The sequence below is a fragment of the Schistocerca nitens genome, chromosome 8 (genome assembly GCF_023898315.1).
Source record: "Schistocerca nitens isolate TAMUIC-IGC-003100 chromosome 8, iqSchNite1.1, whole genome shotgun sequence".
NCBI lineage: Eukaryota > Metazoa > Arthropoda > Insecta > Orthoptera > Acrididae > Schistocerca > Schistocerca nitens.
The window spans coordinates 620,135,018-620,161,408 of record NC_064621.1 but is presented as its reverse complement, the minus strand read 5'-3'; the positions used below and the strand labels follow the sequence as shown (position 1 = coordinate 620,161,408).

The 26,391-nt window shown below is 44.1% G+C and overlaps 1 protein-coding gene across 1 annotated transcript in view; it reads left to right on the top strand.

Annotated features, from left to right (window-relative positions):
• Positions 1 to 25,733, top strand: part of LOC126199698 (probable cytochrome P450 6a14) — an 83,108-nt gene extending 57,375 nt beyond the window's left edge. Inside the window, exons 5-6 of the mRNA XM_049936624.1 lie at positions 8,655 to 8,906; positions 24,783 to 25,733. Coding sequence (XP_049792581.1) covers positions 8,655 to 8,906; positions 24,783 to 24,982 — 452 coding nt within the window. The 3' untranslated portion in view covers positions 24,983 to 25,733. The remainder of the gene's footprint in view (positions 1 to 8,654; positions 8,907 to 24,782) is intronic.
• Positions 25,734 to 26,391: the final 658 nt, after the last annotated feature.

The following is a 26,391-nucleotide window of genomic DNA, read 5'->3' as shown; positions in this document are numbered from 1 at the left end:
CGGACGTTAATAATAACACCATTTGACAGCAGTTTAACAGCGCCACAGTGGGTCATGCCCATATCGAACACATTTCAAAAAAAAATTTAAAAATAGTTGTAGTCTTCGGAATTGAATAAATTATATATCTATTAAAAGGTAATAGTCTGCAGATTCAGAAAACGCAAAAAAGGAAAAATTGAACTTTTCATGATTTTGAGCCTTTCCGGAGCCCCTTAACACCCTTCATTGATTCGGCACTTAGAAGCTGAAAAACAGTGCTGATCAACTCCACCCTTCTCTTACACAACCTATGATTGTACAATAACTCTGAATACATTTTACTGTGTGAATTTGACCAACTGAAGTGTAGTAACAATAACATTTGCTAGCTGGCAGTTTTAACAACATAAATTATATCACCTTCGGAGTACTCAAATCAAGAGTTTTGTTATATACCAGACAGTTCAAGAGCATAGCATATTTAAATTCGGATGGAGATAAGATTATTCTGCATTATAAATTTCGTGCCCGAAATTACACGTAGTGCCAATAACACACAAATTTGACAGTTGCAAGCGATCGTGGAGTTACAGTAAAAAAATATTTCAATGTAGTCTATGATTCGCTAACTAACATTCCGAATCGTGCCCTAAAGTCTGATTTTTCTGGCAGACAATAGTTTGTTGTTGTTGTTGAGGTCAACAGTCCGAAGACTGGTTTGATGAGTACTAAATAGGTGATGCCTTAATGTCTCAGAATTTGTATTGTTAGTCGATCCGTTCTTGTAGTTAAGTTCTGGCACAAATCTCTTTTCTTACCAATTATACCCCCAATTACATTCACAGTTTCATTGAGAGTATTCCAGTCAGGAGCGTCAAAAGCTTTTTCTAGGTCTACAAATGCTATAAACGTAGATTTGTCTTTCCTTAACCTATCTTCTAAGATCAATTAATTACTTAATTAATACCGTGTGAATAGGGCCTCCCGTCGGGTAGACCGCTCGCCTGGTGCAAGTCTTTCGATTTGACACCACTTCGGCGAGTTGCGTGTCGATGAGGATGAAATGATGATGATAAGGCAACACAACACCCAGTCCCTGAGCGGAGAAAATCTCCGACCCAGCCGGGAATCGGACCCGGGCCGTTAGATATGAAATTCCGTCGCGCAGACCACTCAGCTACCAGGGGCTCGTTGGCTCAGTACTGCCTCGCGTCTTCATACATTTCTCGCGAATCAAAACTAATTTTATCCGAGGTCGGCGTCTACCAGTTTTTCGTTCTTCCGTAAAGTATTTGTGTTAGTATTTAGCAACCATGACTTATTAAACTAATAGTTCGGTAATGTTGACAGCTGTCAGCACCTACTTCCTTTGGAACTGGAATTATTACATTCTATTTGGAGTCTGTGGGAATTCGCCTGATTCATTTATCTTGCACACCAGATGGAAGAGTTTTGTCATGGCTGGCTCTTCCAAAGCTGTTAGTAATTCCGACAGGATATCGTCTACCCCAGGGCCTTGTTTCGACTTAGGTCTATCAGTGATCTACCACATTCTTCTGGCAGTATCGTATTTCCCATCTCACTTTCATCTGCGTCCTCTTTCATTTCTATAATATTGTCCTCAAGTTCATCTCCATTTTACAGACTCTCTATATACATACCCCTTTCAACTTTCAGCTTTCCTCTTTGCTCAGAATTGGTTTTTCATCTAAACTCTTGATATTCATACATCTGCTTCTCTTTTCTTCAAAGGCCACTTTAATTTTCCTGTACGTGGTACCTGTCTTTCCCCTAGTGATATATGCCTCTAAACACTTACATTTGTCCTTTAGCCATTTCTGGTTAGCAGTTTTGCACTTCCTGTCAGTCTCATTTTTCAGACGTTTGTATTCCCTTACATCTGCTTCATTTGCTGAACTTTTGTATTCTCTCGTTTCATGAATGAAATTCAGTATCTTCTGTGTTATCCACAGATTTCTACTTAGCCTTGCCTTTATACCTGTTTAATTCTCTTTTGCTTTCTTTATTTCATTTCCCAAAGCTACCCAACTTCCTCTGAAACTCACAATAACCTCCGTTTCTTTCACACTATCCAGGCCCCATATCCTAAATTTCTTACGTGTCTGCAGTTTGTTTAGTTTAATCTACAGTTCATAGCCAATAAATTGTGGTCAGGGTCCTCATCTGACGCTTGAAATGTTTCACAGTTTAAAAGCTGTTCCAAAATATCTGTCTTACCATTATACAGGGTGTTACAAAAAGGTACGGCCAAACTTTCAGGAAACATTTCTCACACACAAAGAAAGAAAATATGTTATGTGGACATGTGACCGGAAACGCTTACTTTCCATGTCAGAGCTCATTTTATTCCTTCTCTTCAAATCACATTAATCATGGAATGGAAACACACAGCAACAGAACGTACCAGCATGACTTCAAACACTTTGATGCAGGAAATGTTCAAAATGTCCTCCGTTAGCGAGGATACATGCATCCACCCTCCGTCGCATGGAATCCCTGATGCGCTGATGCATCCCTGGAGAATGGCGTATTGTATCACAGCCGTCCACAATACGAGCACGAAGAGTCTCTACATTTGGTACCGGGGTTGCGTAGACAAGAGCTTTCAAATGCCCCAATAAATGAAAGTCAAGAGGGTTGAGGTCAGGAGAGCGTGGAGGCCATGGAATTGGTCCGCCTCTACCAATCCATCGGTCACCGAATCTGTTGTTGAGAAGCGTACGAACACTTCGACTGAAATGTGCAGGAGCTCCATCGTGCATGAACCACATGTTGTGTCGTACTTGTAAAGGCACATGTTCTAGCAGCACAGGTAGAGTGTCCCGTATGAAATCATGGCAGTGAATCGAGGAAGTACAGTACATACTGACGAAACTGAAATGAGCTCTAACATGGAAATTAAGCGTTTCCGGACACATGTCCACATAACATCTTTTCTTTATTTGTGCGTGAGGAATGTTTCCTGAAAGTTTGGCCGTACCTTTTTGGAACACCCTGTATAATCAATCTGAAACTTCCCAGTTTCCCTAAGTCTCTTCGACGTACACAACCTTCTTTCATGGTTCTTAAAAGAATTGTTAGCGATGATTAAACTGTGGCTCTGTGGAAAATACTACCAGGAAGCTTCGTATTTCATTCCTTTAGCCCAGGTCATATTCACCTACTCTTTTTCCTTCTCTTTCTTTTCCTGCCTTCGAATTCCAGAACCCATCGCTATTAAATTTTCGTCTCCTTCAACTAGCTGAATAATTTCCTCTATTTCATCACATATATCTTAAATCTCTTCATCTTCTGCAGAGCTAGTTGTTATATAAACTTGTACTAATGTGGTATGTATGGGCTCTGTGTCTATCTTGGATACATTAATGCTTTCACCGTGCTGTTCGTAATAGCTTACCTGCACAGGGGATTGTAAATCGACAATATGGATATACGTACAAAAGGTGTTCGGAAATTCCCGATATAGATTTCCAGGACTTGAAGCACTAGGTGTTGACGTTTCTACAGGGGAGTGAATAAATAATATTTTGAACAGGACTCAATTTCTTGAAACGTACCGTTCTCTGACTTTCTGAATTCAAATGTTGAGCTCATCAACTTTTGTTTGAGGAACTGATCTAGGCCTGACGCAGTGCAAATATTAGGTAACAATTCGAACGGAAACATAACGAAACATCGGTTTATTACTTAAGCAAATTTGTTTGTATTAACACTTAAACAGTACCTGTTTACAATATTCCAAAACAAAAAACGAACCCAGCATACTATACGTACAGAACAGTACTGACGCATTACAACATGGGCTCAATGTAGGGAGCGCCAACGTTGTTACAGACACTGTTACTACGAAGCATGCTCTGGCACGCACTCTCCATTCCACCTGGCGTCTCTTCAGTTTGTAGTGCAGCGGCCAGAACTCGTGGCCGCAGAGCTTCCTCTATCTCTGCAGCAGCAGGACAGACGTTAAGTGACATCGGGTGACTGTCTGACGTGGTACACGCCATCTTGTCTGCCCTACTGCATACCAGGGCCAGCAACTCAGACCTTCCAGACGTGGACGCGTCACACAGCTGCATTGAAACCGTCGCAGAACGGAAACGGTACGTTTCCGGAGATGAATTTCTATTGAAAATACTACACTCCTGGAAATGGAAAAAAGAACACATTGACACCGGTGTGTCAGACCCACCATACTTGCTCCGGACACTGCGAGAGGGCTGTACAAGCAATGATCACACGCACGGCACAGCGGACACACCAGGAACCGCGGTGTTGGCCGTCGAATGGCGCTAGCTGCGCAGCATTTGTGCACCGCCGCCGTCAGTGTCAGCCAGTTTGCCGTGGCATACGGAGCTCCATCGCAGTCTTTAACACTGGTAGCATGCCGCGACAGCGTGGACGTGAACCGTATGTGCACTTGACAGACTTGGAGCGAGGGCGTATAGTGGGCATGCGGGAGGCCGGGTGGACGTACCGCCGAATTGCTCAACACGTGGGGCGTGAGGTCTCCACAGTACATCGATGTTGTCGCCAGTGGTCGGCGGAAGGTGCACGTGCCCGTCGACCTGGGACCGGACCGCAGCGACGCACGGATGCACGCCAAGACCGTAGGATCCTACGCAGTGCCGTAGGGGACCGCACCGCCACTTCCCAGCAAATTAGGGACACTGTTGCTGCTGGGGTATCGGCGAGGACCATTCGCAACCGTCTCCATGAAGCTGGGCTACGGTCCCGCACACCGTTAGGCCGTCTTCCGCTCACGCCCCAACATCGTGCAGCCCGCCTCCAGTGGTGTCGCGACAGGCGTGAATGGAGGGACGAATGGAGACGTGTCGTCTTCAGCGATGAGAGTCGCTTCTGCCTTGGTGCCAATGATGGTCGTAAGCGTGTTTGGCGCCGTGCAGGTGAGCGCCACAATCAGGACTGCATACGACCGAGGCACACAGGGCCGACACCCGGCATCATGGTGTGGGGAGCGATCTCCTACACTGGCCGTACACCACTCGTGATCGTCGAGGGGACACTGAATAGTGCACGGTACATCCAAACCGTCATCGTACCCATCGTTCTACCATTCCTAGACCGGCAAGGGAACTTGCTGTTCCAGCAGGACAATGCAGGTCCGCATGTATCCCGTGCCACCCAACGTGCTCTAGAAGGTGTAAGTCAACTACCCTGGCCAGCAAGATCTCCGGATCTGTCCCCCATTGAGAATGTTTGGGACTGGATGAAGCGTCGTCTCACGCGGTCTGCACGTCCAGCACGAACGCTGGTCCAACTGAGGCGCCAGGTGGAAATGTCATGGCAAGCCGTTCCACAGGACTACATCCAGCATCTCTACGATCGTCTCCATGGGAGAATAGCAGCCTGCATTGCTGCGAAAGGTGGATATACACTGTACTAGTGCCGACATTGTGCATGCTCTGTTGCCTGTGTCTATGTGCCTGTGGTTCTGTCAGTGTGATCATGTGATGTATCTGACCCCAGGAATGTGTCAATAAAGTTTCCTCTTCCTGGGACAATGAATTCACGGTGTTCTTATTTCAATTTCCAGGAGTGTATTTACTCACTCCCCTATACAAGTACTAGAAGTTTGTAGCGTGAATTTCGGAACACCCTTTATAAGTATGTACATACGTACTCAGTATGTATGTACGTTCCTCAGTCCTCCTAAACCACGGGGTCAATTTCAACCAAAATTGGTATAAATATCACTTAGTGTCTGGAAATTGTGGCTGTGAGGTAAGAACCACCTACATATCAGAGAGGTTGGGGTAGGGGTGGAAAAGCAATGTACCCCACGACGCTCGAATAGCTACACATTTCTCATCCAGTATTTGAAAATGATAATACTTAACGACTTGGAACAAACTTCACACATAATTTCAAACACTTGCGAAACTTTTTATCGCTGACAAACCACACAAAATGATGCATGGAAAAAGGTTATCGTTTACTACATTTTCGCTATTCTTGCATGAAAGCTGCCGTATGAAGCATGACGTTATGAATTATTACTTCTTTACTACTAAGTGTATTGGCGGCATATTTCTCAGACAGTAATCACATATACCAGTGAATGAACCAGAAAAATTATACCATTGTTCGGCTCATAGTACACCGTGATCGTTGAAAAACTGCAACAAATTTCAAATCTTATAGATTTATTACTTCTTTGCTACTAACTCTATTCGGAACAACTTTTTCAGACGGTATACAGATATACCGCTGCATGTACCTACAGTAATATAAGATTATGATGATGATGAGCGTTTGGCGTCATTGGCCGGGAGGCCCCTCGCGGGGCAGGTCCGGCCGCCATATCGCAGGTCTTATTACATTCGGCGCCACATTGGGCGACCTGCACGCCGGATGGGGATGAAATGATGATGAAGACAGCACAACAGCCAGTCCCTGAGCGGAGAAAATCTCCGACCCAGCCGGGAATCGAACCCGGGCCCAGAGGTCGGCAATCCGACACGCTGACCACTCAGCTACTGGGGCGGACATATAAGATTATACAAGACATAGTTTTTGAATTATGTTGCCATAAACACTGATCTGCGTGAGAAATTGCCGTATCATGTATGACGCTTTAATTTATTACTTATTTACTACTGTTTCTACTGACAACACAATTCTCATACAGTAGCCACGTATACCAATGGATGTACACCCGAAATTATATCATTGTACAGCAAACAGTTCAGGATATACTACGTCATGAACACTGAACCGCGTAAAGATGAATCTACGTCGAGAAATTCGCTAGAAATGCAGGTGAAATGCGTGCAAAAACACTGTGAAATTGTTAAATATATGTGAAATGTACTTGTATCTGACCTGTGTGTACCCGGATAAAGTGAAGGGTAAGAGCCTCAACTAAAGCCCCTAGAACGATTTCAACCATATTTGATACACGTGTTGGGTATAACCTGGGAAGAAATACTGTAGGGGCAAGAGCCACCAGCCTTCTACTGGTGTGTGTGAGAGTGTTTATGTGGAGAGAGAAGGAGGGAGGCAGGAGGAGATGGACAGACAGAGACTGAGAAAGAGGAGATGGACATAGATAGAGGGGGAAGGAGATGGACAGAGAGAGGGAGGGGTTGACAAAGGTCAGAGTGAGGAGAGACGGAGATAGAGAGAAAAAGGAAAGAGGAGAAGATGGAGAGATAGAGGCAGAAGGAGGAATAGACTAGTGCAAGATGCATTAGTACGTTCTAAATAACTGCAGAAGATAAAGTGTAAGAGGTAGAAGAGTGGGTCTTCTCGAGGTAGTTGATTTTCTAGAATGAGATTTTCACTCTACAGCGGAGTGTGCGCTGATATGAAACTTGCTGGCAGATTAAAACTGTGTGCCGCACCGAGACTCGAACTCGGGACCTTTGCCTTTCGCGGGAAAGTGCTCTGCCACTGAGCTACCCAAGCACGACTAACTCTCCGTCCTCACAGCCTTACTTCTGCAGTATCTCGTCTCCTACCTTCCAAACTTTACAGAAGCTCTCCTGCGAACCACGCAGAACTAACACTCCTGAAAGAAAGCTTCTGTAAAGTTTGGAAGGTAGGAGACGAGACACTGGCAGAAGTAAAGCTGTGAAGACGCAGCGTGAGTCGTGCTTGCGTGGCTCAGTAGCAAAACACTTGCCCGCGAAAGGCAAAGGTCCCGAGTTCGAGTCTCGGTCCGGCACACAGTTTTAATCTGCCAGGAAGTTTCAGCTGATTTTCTGTTCATATAGGAATCTATAGTTAATTACCATAACTATCAATGTATGTAGATAAGCACTGGTCGTATCTCTTTACTAGACCATAGACAGGGGTTTCAGTACCTTTTTCTGCCATTTAGTATGTTATTTGACTCGTCTTAGACCTCTAAGGGCTCGCTGTCTCAACAAAACTTGAATAAATGAATGTATGAGTTATATAAATGACTTCCAGACTAGACCATTACTTGATCGTTTAAACAAATTAAAAGTGGAAACTGGCAATTGTACTCTTGACGCTCGCTCTGAAAAGCTCAGACCAACAAAAAATTACTATTTTTGGACACACTCCTCTTCCCATGGAGGAAAACTTAATAATAAAAGCTGTTAACTGTTTTTGATAGCGATTATTTTGTTACGATCTTTTAACGTAATGGTTTAAACTTTAGACACTGTGAATGTTGCATATCTAAGAGTTACTTAATGATAATGTCAGGTAAAAAAGAAATTAACATTTGCACATAAGGTTTTCTACGGCATTTACATCGTAATTAATGTCCTTGCGTAACAACTTAAGAGACAACTTAATAAGAAAATCCGTCTGCTGTTTTTGACAGCTCCAATTTTTTATGTTCTTTGATCCTTTAGGCCTTTAAAACTGTGTATGTTAAATATCTAGGGGTTGATATATGGTGATGCAGGTACATAAGAAATCGACGAAATGTGCAGAAATGCTTTTCTGGGGTATTTACTGAGTAGTGAAGCTACTTGCATAAGAACCTATGACCTAATGATGAATCTGTGTCTTTGAACTGTACATTGGCATGGTAGAAATACTTTAAACGACAGTAAACGCATTTCACTATAACGTTTTCCACTGTTTCTGTGACTTGTAGAGTAGGTTGTAAGAAGATTTACAAGTGCTGTATGCTTCCTCTTTTTCGTTTGCAGAGACACTTCGGAAGTATCCCCCTGTAGCTAACCTGAGCAGAGCCTGCACCGAGCCCTACAACCTACCGGGCACCAGTGTCAGGATAGAAAACCCCGTGAAGGTCATAATACCGGTCTACGCGATCCACCACGATCCCAAATACTACCCGGACCCGGAAAAGTTCGACCCTGAGCGCTTTACGGAAGAGGGCAAGGCGTCACGACACCACTTCGTTTACCTGCCGTTCGGAGAGGGACCGCGTATCTGCATAGGTAAGTGGATCCATGACATACGTGGTTTCAGATGTAAAAATGTTTTAATTCTCCAATAACTGACTGCCAAGAGGACAGTTTACAAACTTGACACAAACATCGCATCAAAAGCCCCTGAAAAATCCTTCTACCACGTGAACAGTTACGCTATGGAAAGAAATGAAGGCAAGGGAGATTTCTAATCATTTTATTATACGTGTTGGAAGCTTAAAGGATTGTACTAGAGTGAAACTGCAAGGCAGGACAAATTACGACAAAACATAGAAAGCAGTTAAACTAATGTACCGTTCCCGACCGATATTTCTCAGTTTAGACAACGCCTATAAGTTTAAATAACTGGAAACACAAGCACATCTGTATGAGAATTTTAATGACAATTGTTTTATTAAAGCTGTTACATTTGCCGATCTCACAGCTGAGACCAAGCTCTGTATATTTTTATACGTATTCTGTTCAGAAAATTTCATGTTTCCATTCTGAGCTGCCGATAAAATTCTTTATTTAAAAAGCAGTTTCGATCGCCTGACCACCATCAGGTTCATGTATATCAATTAAAATAATACGTTAGTAAAATTAAATGCTTAAACTGTCACGAATCTCTTAAAAATGTGTGTGAAATCTTATGGGACTTAACTGCTAAGGTCATCAGTCCCTAAGCTTACACACACACACCCATGCCCGAGGGAGGACTCGAACCTCGGCCGGGACCAGCCGCACAGTCCATGACTGCAGCGCCTTAGATCGCTTTTTTTTCTTATGTGGTAAAAAAAATACAGTTGGACGCGAACCGGCGACCATACGTTTAGAATGCACAACGATTACCACTCTTATGTTTTCTTTTTATTTTTGTAATTGTTTTTTTCTGTCTTTTACCTTTGCCTTTCTTTTTTTTATATTTTCTCCCTTTTTTCCCTCTCTTATTTTAAAGCCCCTTAGGAAAATGGAACTAAAAAGACAAAAAACCTAACTGCCACAGCCACTTTTCATCCTATAACAAAAAAATTTGGTCCACTTCAGGCGTTCGCTTCTGACTAAGCCTACCCTAGAGAGCTGCCTATATACCAGGGGAAATATGGGAAATCAAGGTTAGGGCTATCCTTACAAACAAAAGAAAATCCTCCTTTTTCTGAATTTTATTTTAATTTTTTTTGTTCATTTTTGTTGTGTAATTGATCAGAGGCCTTCTGCGCCCCGCTGGTAATATGTTGAGTCACGTCTTCTCGAAATTCCGTTCAGTTGTTCAGAAATGTTCATTGGTTCAAACAGGAAACCTTCTTCTCTCTTGGCTTAACAACGTCTAGCTGCGAGGCGGGTCGTGGAAAGCACTCCCAAGGAAGTTCGAGAAAAAGTGTCTGTATTTTTGGTGACGGACAACGACACAATGACGGTCATTGAGGTATGTCCAAAAATCGAGTACAGAGTCTATAGTTTGTCCAAATAGGTACTGAATGGCATGTCCGCGAATCCAATTCACAGCATTGGTCTTTGTCCGAGGAAAATAGTCACGTTCCGGAAATAATAATGAAAGGGGAGTTACCCGATACGGAATGTCCCGCGTTAGAAAAGCCACAATACGACGAATCAATTGCCAAACCTCCGTCGCCGGTCCGCAAACAAACCGATGTTCGTCATTGTCTGGCACTCCACACGTGGAACATGGAGGTGATTGGGCGAGGTGGAGACGATGAAGTCGAGATTGATTGATTTGCTTACCATTGACAGTTAGGTACCAGACAGGTTGAACATTCGTGTCAAGGTAACAGGAGAACACCGCGCGCCGTACATGACACCACTCAACCTGGGGGAGCTTTTGTTCAATCGGGTTAGGTGAACGACCTAATTGGAAGACATTGTATACTGCCTTTGTCTTGAGTAAAATCTGTCTTGGTAAGGTCAGGGTAGATAACTGAGTTCAAGAAAGAAGTATCTTACATAATGGAACTGGTCCCGAACATCCGAGATCATAGTCATTATTTCCGGAACGCGCTGGCCAGTTGCAGCTGTAGCGGCGCATCGAAAGGTAAGTACTAATTAATTGTTTGTGTATAGTAGTTTATTTAGGAACTTTAGTAGTCTTCAACCGGTGTTCTTGGTGTTTTCCGGTGAAATAACTTCAGAAGAAATTTTTGCGAACTGCTTTCAGTTTCGTTACTGTCATTAGACGTTTGATTTTCTTTCTGTGTTAGTATTTTGTTATATTCTCATTTGTTGTTGATTAATACTGTCAATAATAGTAGTTACTTCCCTTGTAGAGCAAGTTTGTGATTATTGTAGTCAGTTTTTAACATCTTCTTATTGTAGTAGCGGAACTTAGATAAAGTTCTTTTCTTGTTTCCATAATTGTAAAATTTTACCATGAGTGAGAAGTGTGGGCTTTGCCGTAGGTTCGTGAGTAGTGGATTGCGGTGTGAGACTTGTTCGAAGTATTTTCACTGGGGGGGGGGGGGGGGGGGGGAATGCAGTGGGGAAGCCAGTGGGCATTCTGGTGAGATCCTCTCCTGGAACTGCAGGTTATGTAGCAAGAGTAAGTTGATAGAGGAGCAGGAGCGTAAGATCTGTGCCCTTCAGGTGCAGTTGAAAAACGTACAGAAGGAGCTAGATAGGATGAGGAGGGAGAAGGGGGTTGGGGAATGGGAGCTGGCTGTTGGCAAGAGGTCTGCTAGGAGAAGGAGATTTTCAGATAGTTTTACTATTGGTGTTTGTAATAGATATGACCAACTGTCAGAGTCTAGTGGAGAGGAATCTCTAGTAGCTGTAGATGTAGGAAGTATGCAGCAGACCTCAGCACTTACGGTGGCTAGGACAGTTGCAAAGTCTAAGAGAAAGAAGAAGGTTCTGCTGTTAGGTAGTTCTCATGGTAGAGGTGTAGGCCAGCAGTTGCAGGAAGTTTTGGGGAGTGAGTACCAGGTCACCAGCATTGTGAAGCCTAATGCAGGATTGGCTCAGGTGACTTTTAACATAGGGGGGTTATGTAGGGATTTTACTAAAGAGGATCAGGTAGTGATTGTGGGTGGGGCTGGTAATAGTATTGATAGGGATGGGGAGTATGACATAGATGGTGACCTGGAAAAGATAGCCACTCAGACTGGCAACACGAATGTGCATTTCGTGGAACTGTTTCAGCGTCACGATCGGCCTCGTCTTAATACAGCCGTCAGGCGTAATAACATGAGACTTGGGGGTGCGCTGATGACAGAAGGCATGAGTCACATTTCAGTGGTGTCGGTGGAGTCTATCAGCAGGACGGGTTTCACTAGACATGGCCTGCACCTCAACAGGTATGGGAAGGGGAGGTTGGCAAAACTTATAGGTGACAGCATAGGTGGGGGTGGTGGGATCACTCATGGGAAAATTCCGGTAGTTGTGGGTGTTAGAGCTGTACCTTTTTTAGATTGAAGTCAGCTGATAGGTATTCCTGCTTAAGGGAAGTCTCTCTAACAAAGAAACCACTTTCTACAAAGCTTGGGTATCCGATTAATGAGGGAATTAGCATATTTCATCAAAATATACAAGGTATTAGAGATAACGTTAGTGAACTGCTTATAGATGTTGACTCTGAAATTATTGGTATATCTGAACACTTCTTAAATAAGGAGATAATTCAGAGGCTTCCTTTACCAGGATACAGGTTGGCTGGCAGCTTTTCTAGGAGCTCTTTGCGGTGTGGTGGAGTAGCCATGTATGTGAAAAACGGTATCCCATTTGAGTCAATTGATGTTTCAACGTACTGCACTGAAAAGGTGTTTGAATGTTGTGCAGGTGTGGTTAAATTTAGTGGAGCTAAACTTCTTACTGTTGTTATTTGTAGATCCCCAGGCTCCGATTTCACAACATTTTTGCTAGAGCTAGAGGAGGTTCTTGGTTCACTTTATAGGAAATACAAAAAGTTAGTTATATGTGGTGACTTCAATATTAATTTTATAATTGATTGTGCAAGGAAAAGGATGCTGGTAGACCTCCTTAATTCATATAATCTTATGCAAACCGTATTCTTTCCAACGAGAGTGCAAGGGAACAGTAGAACAACCATAGACAATATTTTTGTTCATTCGTCATTATTAGAAGGGCATCCTGTTAGCAAAAAGGTGAATGGCCTTTCAGATCATGATGCACAAATTTTAAGTCTAAAAGATTTTTGTGCTGCAACACATGTTAAATATAGTTACCAACTTTTTAGGAAAGCTGATCCAGTTGCTGTACAGACTTTTGTAAACCTTATCAAGGAACAAGAGTGGCAAGATGTTTATAGTGCTGATACAGTAGACGATAAATATAATGCTTTCCTCAAGACTTTGCTCGTGCTCTTTGAAAGTTGCTTTCCGTTAGAACGTTCAAAACAGGGTACTAGCACAAACAGGCAGCCTGGGTGGCTGACTAAAGGGATAAGAACATCTTGTAGAACAAAGTGGCAATTATATCAAAACGTTAGAAACAGTCACAATCTAAATGCAGCAGCCCATTACAAACAGTATTGTAAGGTGCTTAAAAAAGTTATTAGGAAGGCAAAAAGTATGTGGTATGCAGATAGAATAGCTAAGTCTCAGGATAAAATTAAAACCATATGGTCAGTCGTAAAGGAAGTGGCTGGTCTGCAGAGACAGGTCGAGAATATAGAATCAGTGCGTAGTGGGGATGTCCGTGTTACTGATAAGTCGCATATATGTACAGTACTTAATAATCACTTTCTGAATATAGCAGGTGAACTAAATAGAAACCTAGTCCCAACAGGGAATCATATAGCGCTCTTAGAAAAAAGTGTTCCGAGACTGTTACCTGAAATGCTCCTCCATGATACTGACAAGAGGGAGATTGAGTTAATAATTAAATCACTAAAGACCAAGAACTCTCATGGATATGACGGGGTATCTAGCAGAATACTGAAGTATTGTTCCACGTATGTTAGCTCAGTACTTAGCCATATCTGTAACTTTTCCTTTAGGAGTGGTCGGTTTCCTGACCGATTAAAGTACTCGGTAGTGAAGCCACTTTATAAAAAGGGAGACAGGGATAATGTTGACAATTATAGACCTATTTCTATGCCATCGGTGTTTGCTAAAGTTATCGAGAAGGTTGTATATACAAGGTTACTGCAGCACTTAAATTCACATAATTTGCTGTCAAATGTACAGTTTGGTTTTAGAAATGGCTTAACAACTGAAAATGCTATAGTATCTTTTCTCTGTGAGGTTTTGGACGGATTAAAGAAAAGGTTGCGAACGTTAGGTGTTTTCTTTGATTTAACGAAGGCTTTTGACTGTGTTGACCACAAAATATTACTGCAGAAGTTGGAACATTATGGAGTAAGGGGAGTAGCTTACAATTGGTTCGCCTCCTATTTAAGAACAGAAAGCAGAAGGTAATCCTCCGCAATTTTGAGAGTGGTAATGATGTTCAGTCCCAATGGGGCACTGTTAAATGGGGCGTTCCCCAAGGGTCGGTGCTGGGGCCACTGCTGTTTCTTATTTATGTAAATGATATGCCTTCTAGTATTACAGGTGATTCAAAAATATTTCTGTTTGCTGATGACACCACCTTGGTAGTGAAGGATCTTGTGTGTAATATTGAAACATTATCAAATAATGTAGTTCATGATATAAGTTCGTGGCTTGTGGAAAATAATTTGATGCTAAATCACAGTAAGACTCAGTTTTTACAGTTTCTAACTCACAATTCAACAAGAACTGACATTTTAATCAGACAGAATGGGCGTGTTATAAGTGAGACGGAACAGTTCAAGTTCCTAGGCGTACGGATAGATAGTAAGCTGTTGTGGAAAGCCCATGTTCAGGATCTTGTTCAGAAACTAAATGCCGCTTTATTTACCATTAGAACAGTATCTGAAATAAGTGACATTTCAACACGAAAAGTAGTATACTTCGCATATTTTCATACGCTTATGTCATATGGTATTATCTTTTGGGGTAATTCTTCTGATTCAAAAAGGGTATTTTTGGCTCAAAAACGGGCTGTTCGAGCTATGTATGGTGTAAGTTCGAAAACCTCTTGTCGACCCCTATTCAATAGTCTGGGAATTTTGACACTGCCCTCACAGTATGTATTTTCTTTAATGTCGTTTGTTGTTAGCAATATTAGCTTATTCCCAAGAGTTAGCAGCTTTCACTCAGTTAATACTAGGCAGAAATCAAATCTGCATGTGGAATGCACTTCCTTGACTCTTGTGCAGAAAGGAGTGCAGTATTCAAATGGTTCAAATGGCTCTGAGCACTATGGGACTCAACTGCTGAGGTCATTAGTCCCCTAGAACTTAGAACTAGTTAAACCTAACTAACCTAAGGACATCACAAACATCCATGCCCGAGGCAGGATTCGAACCTGCGACCGTAGCGGTCTTGCGGTTCCAGACTGCAGCGCCTTTAACCGCACGGCCACTTCGGCCGGCCAGTGCAGTATTCTGCTGCATCCATTTTCAATAAGCTACCACAAGAACTCAAAAATCTTAGCAGTAGCCCAAACACTTTTAAGTCTAAACTGAAGAGTTTCCTCATGGCTCACTCCTTCTATTCTGTCGAGGATCTCCTGGAAGAGCTAAAAAATTAAGCAAATTCCAGTGTTACATTGTTGATTTTCTTTATTTAAACTAACGACTTGTCGCCTCAATATGTTTCTTATATTTCATTTCACCTGTTTCTACAATCGTGTTATAATTTCATGTATTGACTCGTTCCATGACCATGGAGACTTCTCCTAAATGTGGTCCCACGGAACAATAAATAAATAAATTAAATAAAATAAAATAAATCACTGGGGCTGACAGTGAGACCGGCGAATATGCCGACAGGAGGAGACCAGTGAGGCTCGTTGGGCAACGTGTCCATACCGTCATCTGGGAGCTGACAAATAGGGCGCGAGCTCTATCCGGCACGTGAAACAGACCTATCCCACCTCGTTCACGGGGAAGAGTAAGGGTTGCATAGTTAACTTTGAACAACAGCCCAGAGCTGACGAAAGATGCCATCGCTGCCACCTCGCGACGTGCTACAGTAAGCGGGAAAGTTAGAAGTTGTGCTACATGGGGAACTCTGGATGCGATGTGTGTGTGTATATATATATATATATATATATATATATATATATATATATATATATATATATATATCTATATATGTATGTATATATATATATATTGACATATCGAGCTCGTTGGAGAATATCTAGGGATCGAAGGCGATGGTCCATAAGGCCTGCTCTGATCATTAAAAGGAGGCGTCGGAAGTTGATGGTGGCTGAACGCCGGAGATCAGATGAAAAATCTATTCCCAAACAGAGAATGGTATCAACGGTGGTGAGAGGTGTAACGCAATCCACGGGAAGTCCCGTGCCAATGAACATGACTTGTGACTTAAGCACGTTTAAAGAGCTACCCGACGCCTCACCATAAGTCCCTACCCACGTCAAAACAGCTCGAACACCGTCGGCATTACGTAAACAGATGACTATATCGTCAGCATAGGCCGTGCAACAGAATCGGTAGCGATCTATGGACAACCCTACCAAACGTTGTCTTAGTCCACATAGCAAGGATTCCAAGGAAAAGGCGTACAAAATCGCTGATACAGGGCAACCTTGACGTATGGATCGACCTATTTTTATCGGAGGAGTGAGTCTGCCATTGTACATAATCCTGGAAGAGGCAGCCCGCAGAAGGCGCATCACTACCGTGATAACGGCGACTGGGAAACCCATATGGTGGAGAACGGCCGTAACGAACGAATGGTCAACCCTATCAAAAGCTTGACTGAAGTCCAAAGACGCAAGTGCCCCAGAGAGGCGTTGTGCCTGGGTAACGGCGATCATATCCCTGTAGCGGCATAAAGCCGTGCGGATATTATTATCCCCTCCCAAAGATGCTTGGTCTGGCGACACAACATATCGGGCAACGTTTTTAAGTCGTGCCGCCAAAAGGCGAGTGAAGGTTTTCATATCACTGTTAAGGAGGGTGATGGGCCGATAATCACTGATATTGTTGCCACCATGAAAGCGTCCGGCACAGGTACTTCCGGAGACATCAGTTCCCGACAGGTGGAGGTGAAGCTGGACTCCAACAAATCACGGAAGGTGCGATAAAATTCGAGGGGAAGACCGTCGGGTCCTGGGGAGCGATTGATGGTTCCTGCCCGGATCGCATCGCGGACTTCCTCATCAGTCACCTCTGACATCAAGTCAATCGCCGCATCTCCTGGGATACCACCGAAGTTGAGCTGTGTGACTTCCTCGATCAACTCTGGGGAATGTGGAATTGCGGCGTATAGCTGCTGATAGTGGGCATGAAGCACATTCCCTATTGCAGATTGGGTTACGTAGCGACGCCCTTCTTGGTCTGTTAGGACGTGAATCAATTTTCGGCGTCGATTTTGGCGTTCTTGGATGATATGGTACATCGATGGATGTTCATGAGGCATGCGATCAGCAGTACGAGATCGTACTACCGCTCCTTCCAAATGCCTTCGCATGAGATTGGAGATTTGGGCCTTAGCATGGTTCATCCTTGTATGGCGCACTGTGGAGGCTGGCATCGTGGAGCATTCTCGTAGGATCCTGTAGTAGAAGTCCATAGTGCTCTTCCTCTAGGCGACAACATCTTTGCGATACCGGATCAAGGTTTTTCGAAGAACGGGTTTTGCACACTGGATCCACTAGGATAAGGTAGACGGATACGTGGGACGGCGTCTATTACATGTGATCCAAGTGTCTTCTATTAGAAGTCGACAGTCGGGTGAATTAAGAAGTGCCGTGTTCAGTTTCCATAAACCACGTCCGTGCCACTCTGCCTGTCTTGTAAGGACAACATCACAGAAGTAAGCCGCATGATCTGAGAAAGCAACAGGCCAGATTTCAGCGTGTCGAGTGTGTTGAATAAGGGATCGCGAGATGTAGATGCGATCCAGTCGGCTAGAGGAGTGCGCAGTGTAGTACGTAAAGCCCATAAGATCACCGTGAACATGTCTCCACGTGTCGACAAATTGTAGCCGCGTGACGACTGTTGCCAGAGCTGCACATGGCGAGTGACGCGGCAATTGATCCTGAGGTCGTTGGGTGCAGTTGAAGTCTCCACCCATGACCCAGTCATCGTGTGGTCCCATAAAAAGGAGTGTAACTTCATTCGCAAAGAAGGCATTGCGTTCACGACGGTGGCTGGAGCCCGACGGCGCGTTGACCGTACTCAGCGAGTTCAGGTGTTACAGCTCCGACGTGACCATCAGAGTATTTGAACTTAAGTCGATGCGTACACCAAAGAGAGTAAGGGCCATACCTCTGCCTTTGGGAAGGTATAGGACATCTTCGGCAGGAAGACCTTCTCGTAAGATGATGGCAACACCACTACCGGTGTCCGAAGCGGGAGAAAGATGCGCCGTGAAGCCATGTGGTGGTGAAAAATTTGCGGCATGCACTTGCTGAAAAAGCGAAATATATCTGTCCGCATCATAAATCATGTCGCGGAGCAGCGCCAGTTTGTGGGGCGCACGAATGGTCGCGAGGTTAATCACTGCGACACGATAATGCTGGTGTTGGAGTCCCACAGGCACAGGTGGGGCTCCTTCTGCAGGAGCGAGGGGTCGTCGATCCTTCCGGTCCGCTAAAGAGGCTGCTATTGTGGAGATTTTGCGGGTGCGGGCGCAACCGATGGGGGCGCCCCATCATCAGCACCGTCCACCCCAGTCCCTTCGATCTCCACGTCTTCTGCCCAGGAGATTGATACTGCGGTAGGCCATCGGCTGTGCACATCATCCACGTGCAGAGGAGACGTAGTTTTAGGCTCAGCGGATAGGCTCTCTTCAACGTCGACCTGTGGGGGCGACGGCGCCAGTAAGGAGGGGTGTTCGTTGCCAGTGGTCGCCTGTGGCGGGTCGTTCGCATTCGACTTTTGGTCATCAAAGAGCGGTTTGTCGCCCATCTTCGGGTATGCATCTCTGGTGTCCATCGGTAGAATGGATTCATCAGGGGGTGTACGGCTACGTTTCTTTCTCTTTCGTGTCGATCCTTGTTTTCGAACATATCGTTCAGAGTCCGATTGCGGGTGGCTTTCGTCTGACTCCGGACCAGTTGTAAGTAGGCTGTTTAGGTTCTTATATTGGTAACGCCGCCGCCACGTAGCGCTCTGTATGAAAATCACTGGCTGTGCTATGTGCAGTCTGTGGCTAGTTTGCATTGTTGTCTGCCATTGTAGTGTCGGGCAGCTGGATGTTAACAGCGCGTAGCGTTGCGCAGTTGGAGGTGAGCCGCCAGCAGTGGTGGATGTGGGGAGAGAAATGGCGGCGTTTTGAGAGCTGATGATCTGGACGTGTGTCCATCAGAGACAGTAAATTTGTAAGACTGGATGTCATGAACTATATTAAGGTAAATACATTGTTTGTTTTCTATCAAAATCTTTGTTTTGCTAACTGTGCCTATCAGTAGTTAGTGCCTTCAGTAGTTTGAATATTTTATTTAGCTGGCAGTAGTGGCGCTCGCTGTATTGCAGTAGTTCGAGTAACGAAGATTTTTGTGGGGTAAGTGATTTGTGAAACGTATAGGTTAATGTTAGTCAGGGCCATTCTTTTGTAGGGATTATTGAAAGTCAGATTGCGTTGCGTTAAAAATATTTGTGTCAGTTTAAGCACAGTCATGTATAATTTTTCTAAGGGGACGTTTCACAGTCTGAAGGAAAGCAGAAGTAGGTACCACTCCCGGATCAACGTCCATCTCCGTAGCATTTTCAGTCACAGTGCTGCGATGGTGCGGCAGGTCAGGATCTGGCGTCTGCGGCACCTCAGAAGGAATCTCAGTAGCGGTTGCATCTACCTGATCAGACGACGTCAGCGGAGCAGGAAGACCCTGTGTAGAGGTGCTGCCTTCCTGGGCAACCTTGGCATATGTGACAGGGATCTGAGTGACCACCGCTGGGGACGCTTCCTCGCCGACCGACGTCTGGATCAGGCGGCGTCGCATGCAGGCGGATCTGACGTGGCCTTCTTGTCCACAACCCCCACATGTTCGGGGTTGGCCGTCGTACATGACAATGGCTCGCACCCCGCCAATTGTCAGGTATGATGGTATACGTTTCTTGATTTCAATTTTGACCTGACGCACACCATTAAGGACATGGTAGGTCGTGAAGTTTTGCCATTTTTCCTCTACGTAACCGATGACGTTACCTTATGGTTGTAAAGCAGAGACAACTTCGTCCTTCGGCACTTCAAAAGGTAGTTCAGACACCCTAATCGTGCGTTGACCGTACTCTGCGAGTTCAGGTGTTACAGCTCCGACGTGACCATCAGAGTATTTGAACTTAAGTCGATTGGCATGTCGGCGAATAACAACTTCACACGCCTCGGTGTTTGTCAAATGGCTCTGAGCACTATGGGACTCAACTGCTGAGGTCATTAGTCCCCTAGAACTTAGAACTATAAACCTAACTAACCTAAGGACATCACAAACATCCATGCCCGAGGCAGGATTCGAACCTGCGACCGTAGCGGTGTTGCGGTTCCAGACTGCAGCGCCTTTAACCGCACGGCCACTTCGGCCGGCCGGTGTCTGTCATTTTAATATAAACGACACTACCCCTGATCGAAAAATGGATTCCGAAAACGTGGTTGGGATCTAAACGAACTTCTTCACGTAGGAACGTTTCAACTTCATGTGCACGTGGTCGCGCATGTTCAGCTGGGAAGGAACCTTTAAGAGTCGCACGGTGGTAAGCGCTCAACATGTTGTTCACGGTGGACGGACACGGGCCTTAAAGGTACGAGGTGGAAGTAAACAAACCCCGGCAGCGGAGCACTGGCCGGCGCGTGGGGCCGTGCGCATGCTGCCACGGCTGAGAGCCGACTAATCGGCTAATCCCGCGCAGCACGAATCTCTTAGCGGATGTAAATGATAACGACGACACACACGTAATGAAATACGACGTACTCGCATAAAACGATTGACAGCATCGTGTTATGCGAAAGATGAAATCATTAACGTCATACGACAAACCCATGAATAGGACATGGGGAACAAAAGTATACCACAACACAGTGACGTGATTCATAGCGAACAACACATCACAAACTTGTGAATGCTTCGCATTTGTGTATAGTAACACAAATTATCCGACAATCTATTAAAACTTTGCTACGTAGTCCACTCATTCATGTTATAACTACAATGGGTGTTAACGCTGTGAATAGATTCACACGACGTAAAACCGACTTCACGGCCGACAGCTACAGGGCTATTACAAATGATTGAAGCGATTTCATAAATTCACTGTAGCTCCATTCATTGACATATGGTCACGACACACTACAGATACGTAGAAAAACTCATAAATTTTTGTTCGGCGGAAGCCGCACTTCAAGTTTCTGCCGCCAGAGCGCTCGAGAGCGCAGTGAGACAAAATGGCGACAGGAGCCGAGAAAGTCTATGTCGTGCTTGAAATGCACTCACATCAGTCAGTCATAACAGTGCAACGACACTTCAGGACGAAGTTCAACAAAGATCCACCAACTGCTAACTCCATTCGGCGATGGTGTGCGCAGTTTAGAGCTTCTGGATGCCTCTGTAAGGGGAAATCAACGGGTCGGCCTGCAGTGAGCGAAGAAACGGTTGAACGCGTGCGGGCAAGTTTCACGCGTAGCCCGCGGAAGTCGACGAATAAAGCAAGCAGGGAGCTAAACGTACCACAGCCGACGGTTTGGAAAATCTTACGGAAAGGCTAAAGCAGAAGCCATACCGTTTACAATTGCTACAAGCCCACACACCCGATGACAAAGTCAAACGCTTTGAATTTTCGGCGCGGTTGCTACAGCTCATGGAAGAGGATGCGTTCAGTGCGAAACTTGTTTTCAGTGATGAAGCAACATTTTTTCTTAATGGTGAAGTGAACAGACACAATGTGCGAATCTTGGCGGTAGAGAATCCTCACGCATTCGTGCAGCAAATTCGCAATTCACCAAAAGTTAACGTGTTTTGTGCAATCTCACGGTTTAAAGTTTACGGCCCCTTTTTCTTCTGCGAAAAAAACGTTACAGAACACGTGTATCTGGACATGCTGGAAAATTGGCTCATGCCGCAACTGGAGACCGACAGCGCCGACTTCATCTTTCAACAGGATGGTGCTCCACCGCACTTCCATCATGATGTTCGGCATTTCTTAAACAGGAGATTGGAAAACCGATGGATCGGTCGTGGTGGAGATCACGATCAGGAATTCATGTCATGGCCTCCACGCTCTCCCGACTTAACCCCATGCGATTTCTTTCTGTGGGGTTATGTGAAAGATTCAGTGTTTAAACCTCCATTATCAAGAAACGTGCCAGAACTGCGAGCTCGCATCAACGATGCTTTCGAACTCATTGATGGGGACATGCTGCGCCGAGTGTGGGAGGAACTTGATTGTCGGCTTGATGTCTGCCGAATCACTAAAGGGGCACATATCGAACATTCGTGAATGCCTAAAAGAACTTTTTGAGTTTTTGTATGTGTGTGCAAAGCATTGTGAAAATATCTCAAATAATAAAGTTATTGTAGAGCTGTGAAATCGCTTCAATCATTTGTAATAACCCTGTATTTACTGGTAAATTAGAGATGGTCATAGAGGTCTTCATACATCGACATTGACTGGTATCTTACGGTTAACAAGCTGTGTGTCATCAACGTCGATAAGTACATGTGTTAATCGTAACAGGTGTTCTGTATGTTGCATCTAATAGCAACTTAGGAACATTAAAATCACAGTTGCCGTGGCAGAAAACAAAGTACACATAAGTAAAGACTTACATGCTGTCATAGGCTGTGGTATGAAAGAAGCTACAGACGCATTCATTTGCGCAATACTTCCGCCGTACACTAACTTTTATGACACTAGCCTTACAGATACATAAAATACAGTCTAACGAAAAATAAATACATAAAAAATTTTTTTAGAAAGGAAAACGAGTTACCCATGAGGGAATTATCCGAATGGGACGGAATGGGCAGATGTGACGTACGTGTACAGACAAACAATAGACTACAATTAAAAAAAACTGATTTATTCAAGGGAAAGACCTTCACAACTTGACCTTCAATAACGCGCTATTCCACCTCTGGCCCTTATTCAATTATTCGGCACGGGATTGAGCAATAGTGTTGTTGAATGTCCACCTGAGTGATAACATGCCAGATTCTGTCCAATTGGTGCGTCAGATCTTCAAAAACCTGATGTGGTTGGAGGACCGTGTCCATGATGCTCCAAACATCACTGAAGACAGTTCTACTGCAGTCAATGAGATTCCAACCTGGAGACGTGTCTGTTATTCGGTCTGATACACTATACTGAGCGTTGCGGTACGTCGTGCCTACATCAACTGTCCGTTTCTCACGATAAATGGCCTTGGAACACAGCTATTAATCTAAAACAGTGTGGCCGAGCGGTTCTAGGCGCTTCAGTCGGGAACCGCGCGACCGCTACGGTCGCAGGTTCGAATCCTGCCTCGGGCATGGATGTGTGTGATGTCCTTAGCTTAGTTAGGTTTAAGTAGTTCTAAGTTCTAGGGGAATTATGACCTCAGCTGTTAAGTCCCATTGTGCTCAGAGCCATTTGAACCATTAAAGTAAAACCACCATACAACTATGTCACTTGCGTAACTTTGTAGGAGCGCCACTTACCGTGAAGAATAGATACTTGCTACTGGCACAATGTGTTTTACCTACTGGCAAGCTATAAAAAAATAATACTAAACTTGTAAACTTTCCAGATGAAAGTTATGATCAACGTTTTGTAATACAGTTACAATCAATGCTGGTCAGTCTGAGGATTCCTTACATTAGGCGAAACGTGCGTCATGAATAAGTAAAATAATAAAATCAGTTCTGCTACTATGTTGTTTTCATCAGTGTGTGGTGGGTTTTATGTATTTTTGTAGCTCTGTTGCAGACAAACGTTTCCCAAGTGGCGGTATCACCTTTTATCAATCTAAGGTTTACGACGGAATCAGTGCAGAGAGGTTATTTTGCTGCTAAGAGAGTCCTTTTGTGCACTACACGCCCATCGAGTGATCCGAACAGCCCTACGTAGTTTTCTGCTCTGCAAAACTGCGCACACCCTGCTGGCCAATACATAGAAGCGCCAGTTCCAAGCTGACAGAGGGAAACTTCACAAGCCATTTCAAGTTACTGGAATAGTATTCTCCGGGTTCCTATTAGCAAAAACAGGAGACATCATAAATTTTACATTATTCTTATTAACTCTTCAAAGGTCTATAGGTTGAGGTACTATTCCGCACAATGTTTACTGTGATAACGCCTAAAATTCCAATGTAGCTAACCGAGAGATAACAGAAATGTGAACGGCTATCTCTGCTGACAAAACACGCCAGTTCGTTGCACAACTGGGTATCACAAGCTATCAGAAGATGCTTATATCGCTGGCGTCTGCTGGCGTAGCAGGTGAGACTGCTCCAGTCTCACGAAATACCGCAGGGTGGGGTGCGTAATTGCTATAATGAACTTGCAGAGCAAATACATCTCAGGGAAGTCCAGCAAAACATGGGGAGACGCTCCCAATGGACATATCTATACCACAGCGCCAGCACACAAAAGAATTCGGAAAATGACAGCCAGCGCAGAGGCTTTCAGGCAGCCATTCTCTCAGCTCTCCATTTCTCAGTGCTACGAGTAGAAACCTTACTATAGAAGAACCCCCCCCCCCCCTGCCAAACACTCTGCGGTGGTTCGTGAAGTGTACAGTTTATCGAAGGGCCTCATAGAGTTTTACTGTCCTTGGGAGGCTACCCTACTAATACAAACAAGAAAGGTGACCTGGCATATATACTCTAATATACTGTAGGAAAACCTGTCTTACACAGCAATCACGTGATGAATACAACAACTCGTGTTTTCCCTCTACAGGTATGCGTTTCGGTCTACTGCAGACTAAGCTGGGCATCGCTTCCCTGGTCTCCAAGTTCGTCTTCAGTGCCACCAGCAAAACTCCTGTCAAGCTACGGATGGATCCCAAGTCAGCTGTGACGTCATCCATCGGAGGCATCAACGTGTGTATCTCCGTGAGGACTCGAAATGGCGGCGAGTGGGGCATTCCAAGGAAGTAGTGAACACTTGGGGACTTGAAGTACATGATCTGACTCAAACTTCATCTGTACTTCCCATAGCAATGACGCCTAAAATCTTGTTTATTAACACCTATGAGCCTCGAACCTCAACGTCTTTGGAAACTAACGTGTGAAACGGAAAACATAAGAACACAGTCTGCCCACCGATTTGTCGATGGTGCAGTTAGCAGTTTCAACCTCATTGCTTCATCTGACTGTGTTGCAAGTACCTCCCTCGTGCAGTCTTTGAAAACTGAGTAAATAATACGAGGAACACACTTCACTGTAGCGCTACGTGCGACTTAAGGCAGCAAAATTCCGTCTCGTTGACATTAGAATCTACTTCCCTCGACAGGCAACTTCAATGTTGAAGATGATAGCATTCTACGAAATCATAGATGAACAAAATACGTAGTTGTGAAGACGGGCAACAGAGTAAATATTTAATTTTCCCTTCATTTTGATGTTACAGTTACTCCAAGAATAGCCACTCTGTCGACCACTAAAAATAACCTATTCATGCTTTCGTCATTTATGACTAACATTACATGAAACTCATTTTTCACAATCATAATTCATTGTGGAAATGCTAGGGAACGTAGACGCAAAGTAAGAAGGAAGTGTATGTTACAGGCGATTACTTCCTGTCTACGAACTACGTAAATTATTAAGTGTTTCAGACGCGTACTAATTACAATTAGCTTCTACGGAAAGATACACTTTTTTACTTAATTCACGAAACACAACGAAAATTAGCATTTGGTAATTCCTTATTTCTTATTCTTCATGTTTGTAAATTCCTCCAATAAAAATTTGCTTACAGTGGCTTCATTCAGACTTGAGCCTTTTAATCGTACTGTGGAACTATAAAGCAGCCTTTACATACTTTGACATTGTAAACGAAGCTTTCGTTCAAAAAATGGTTCAAACGGCTCTAAGCACTATGGGACTTAACATCTGAGGTCATCAGTCCCCTAGACTTAGGACTACTTGAACCAAACTAACCTAAGGACATAACACACATCCATGCCCATGGCAGGATTCGAACCTGCGACCGTAGCAGCAGCGCGGTTCCGGACTGAAGTGCCTAGAACCGCTCGGCCACAACGGCCGGAGACGCTTTCGTATACAAATCAAAACACATAAAAATATTGAAGTCTTGGAGAAGAATGGAGCATTATTTATTATTTATATGGATCTTCGTAATCCATACAAATAAAGAAACAAAGCAACTTGATGTTAAAATTGTAAAAACACACTGCTACAAACATTGTTACTTATATATGATCGGACACGAAAGACTGTAAGCGGAGATGATTTGCAAAAACACGTATTGGAACTTAAAACTATTGTTCCAGAGTACAATATGAGAGTTTCGGAATGAAAAACAAGCAGTAGCTGATAAAAAA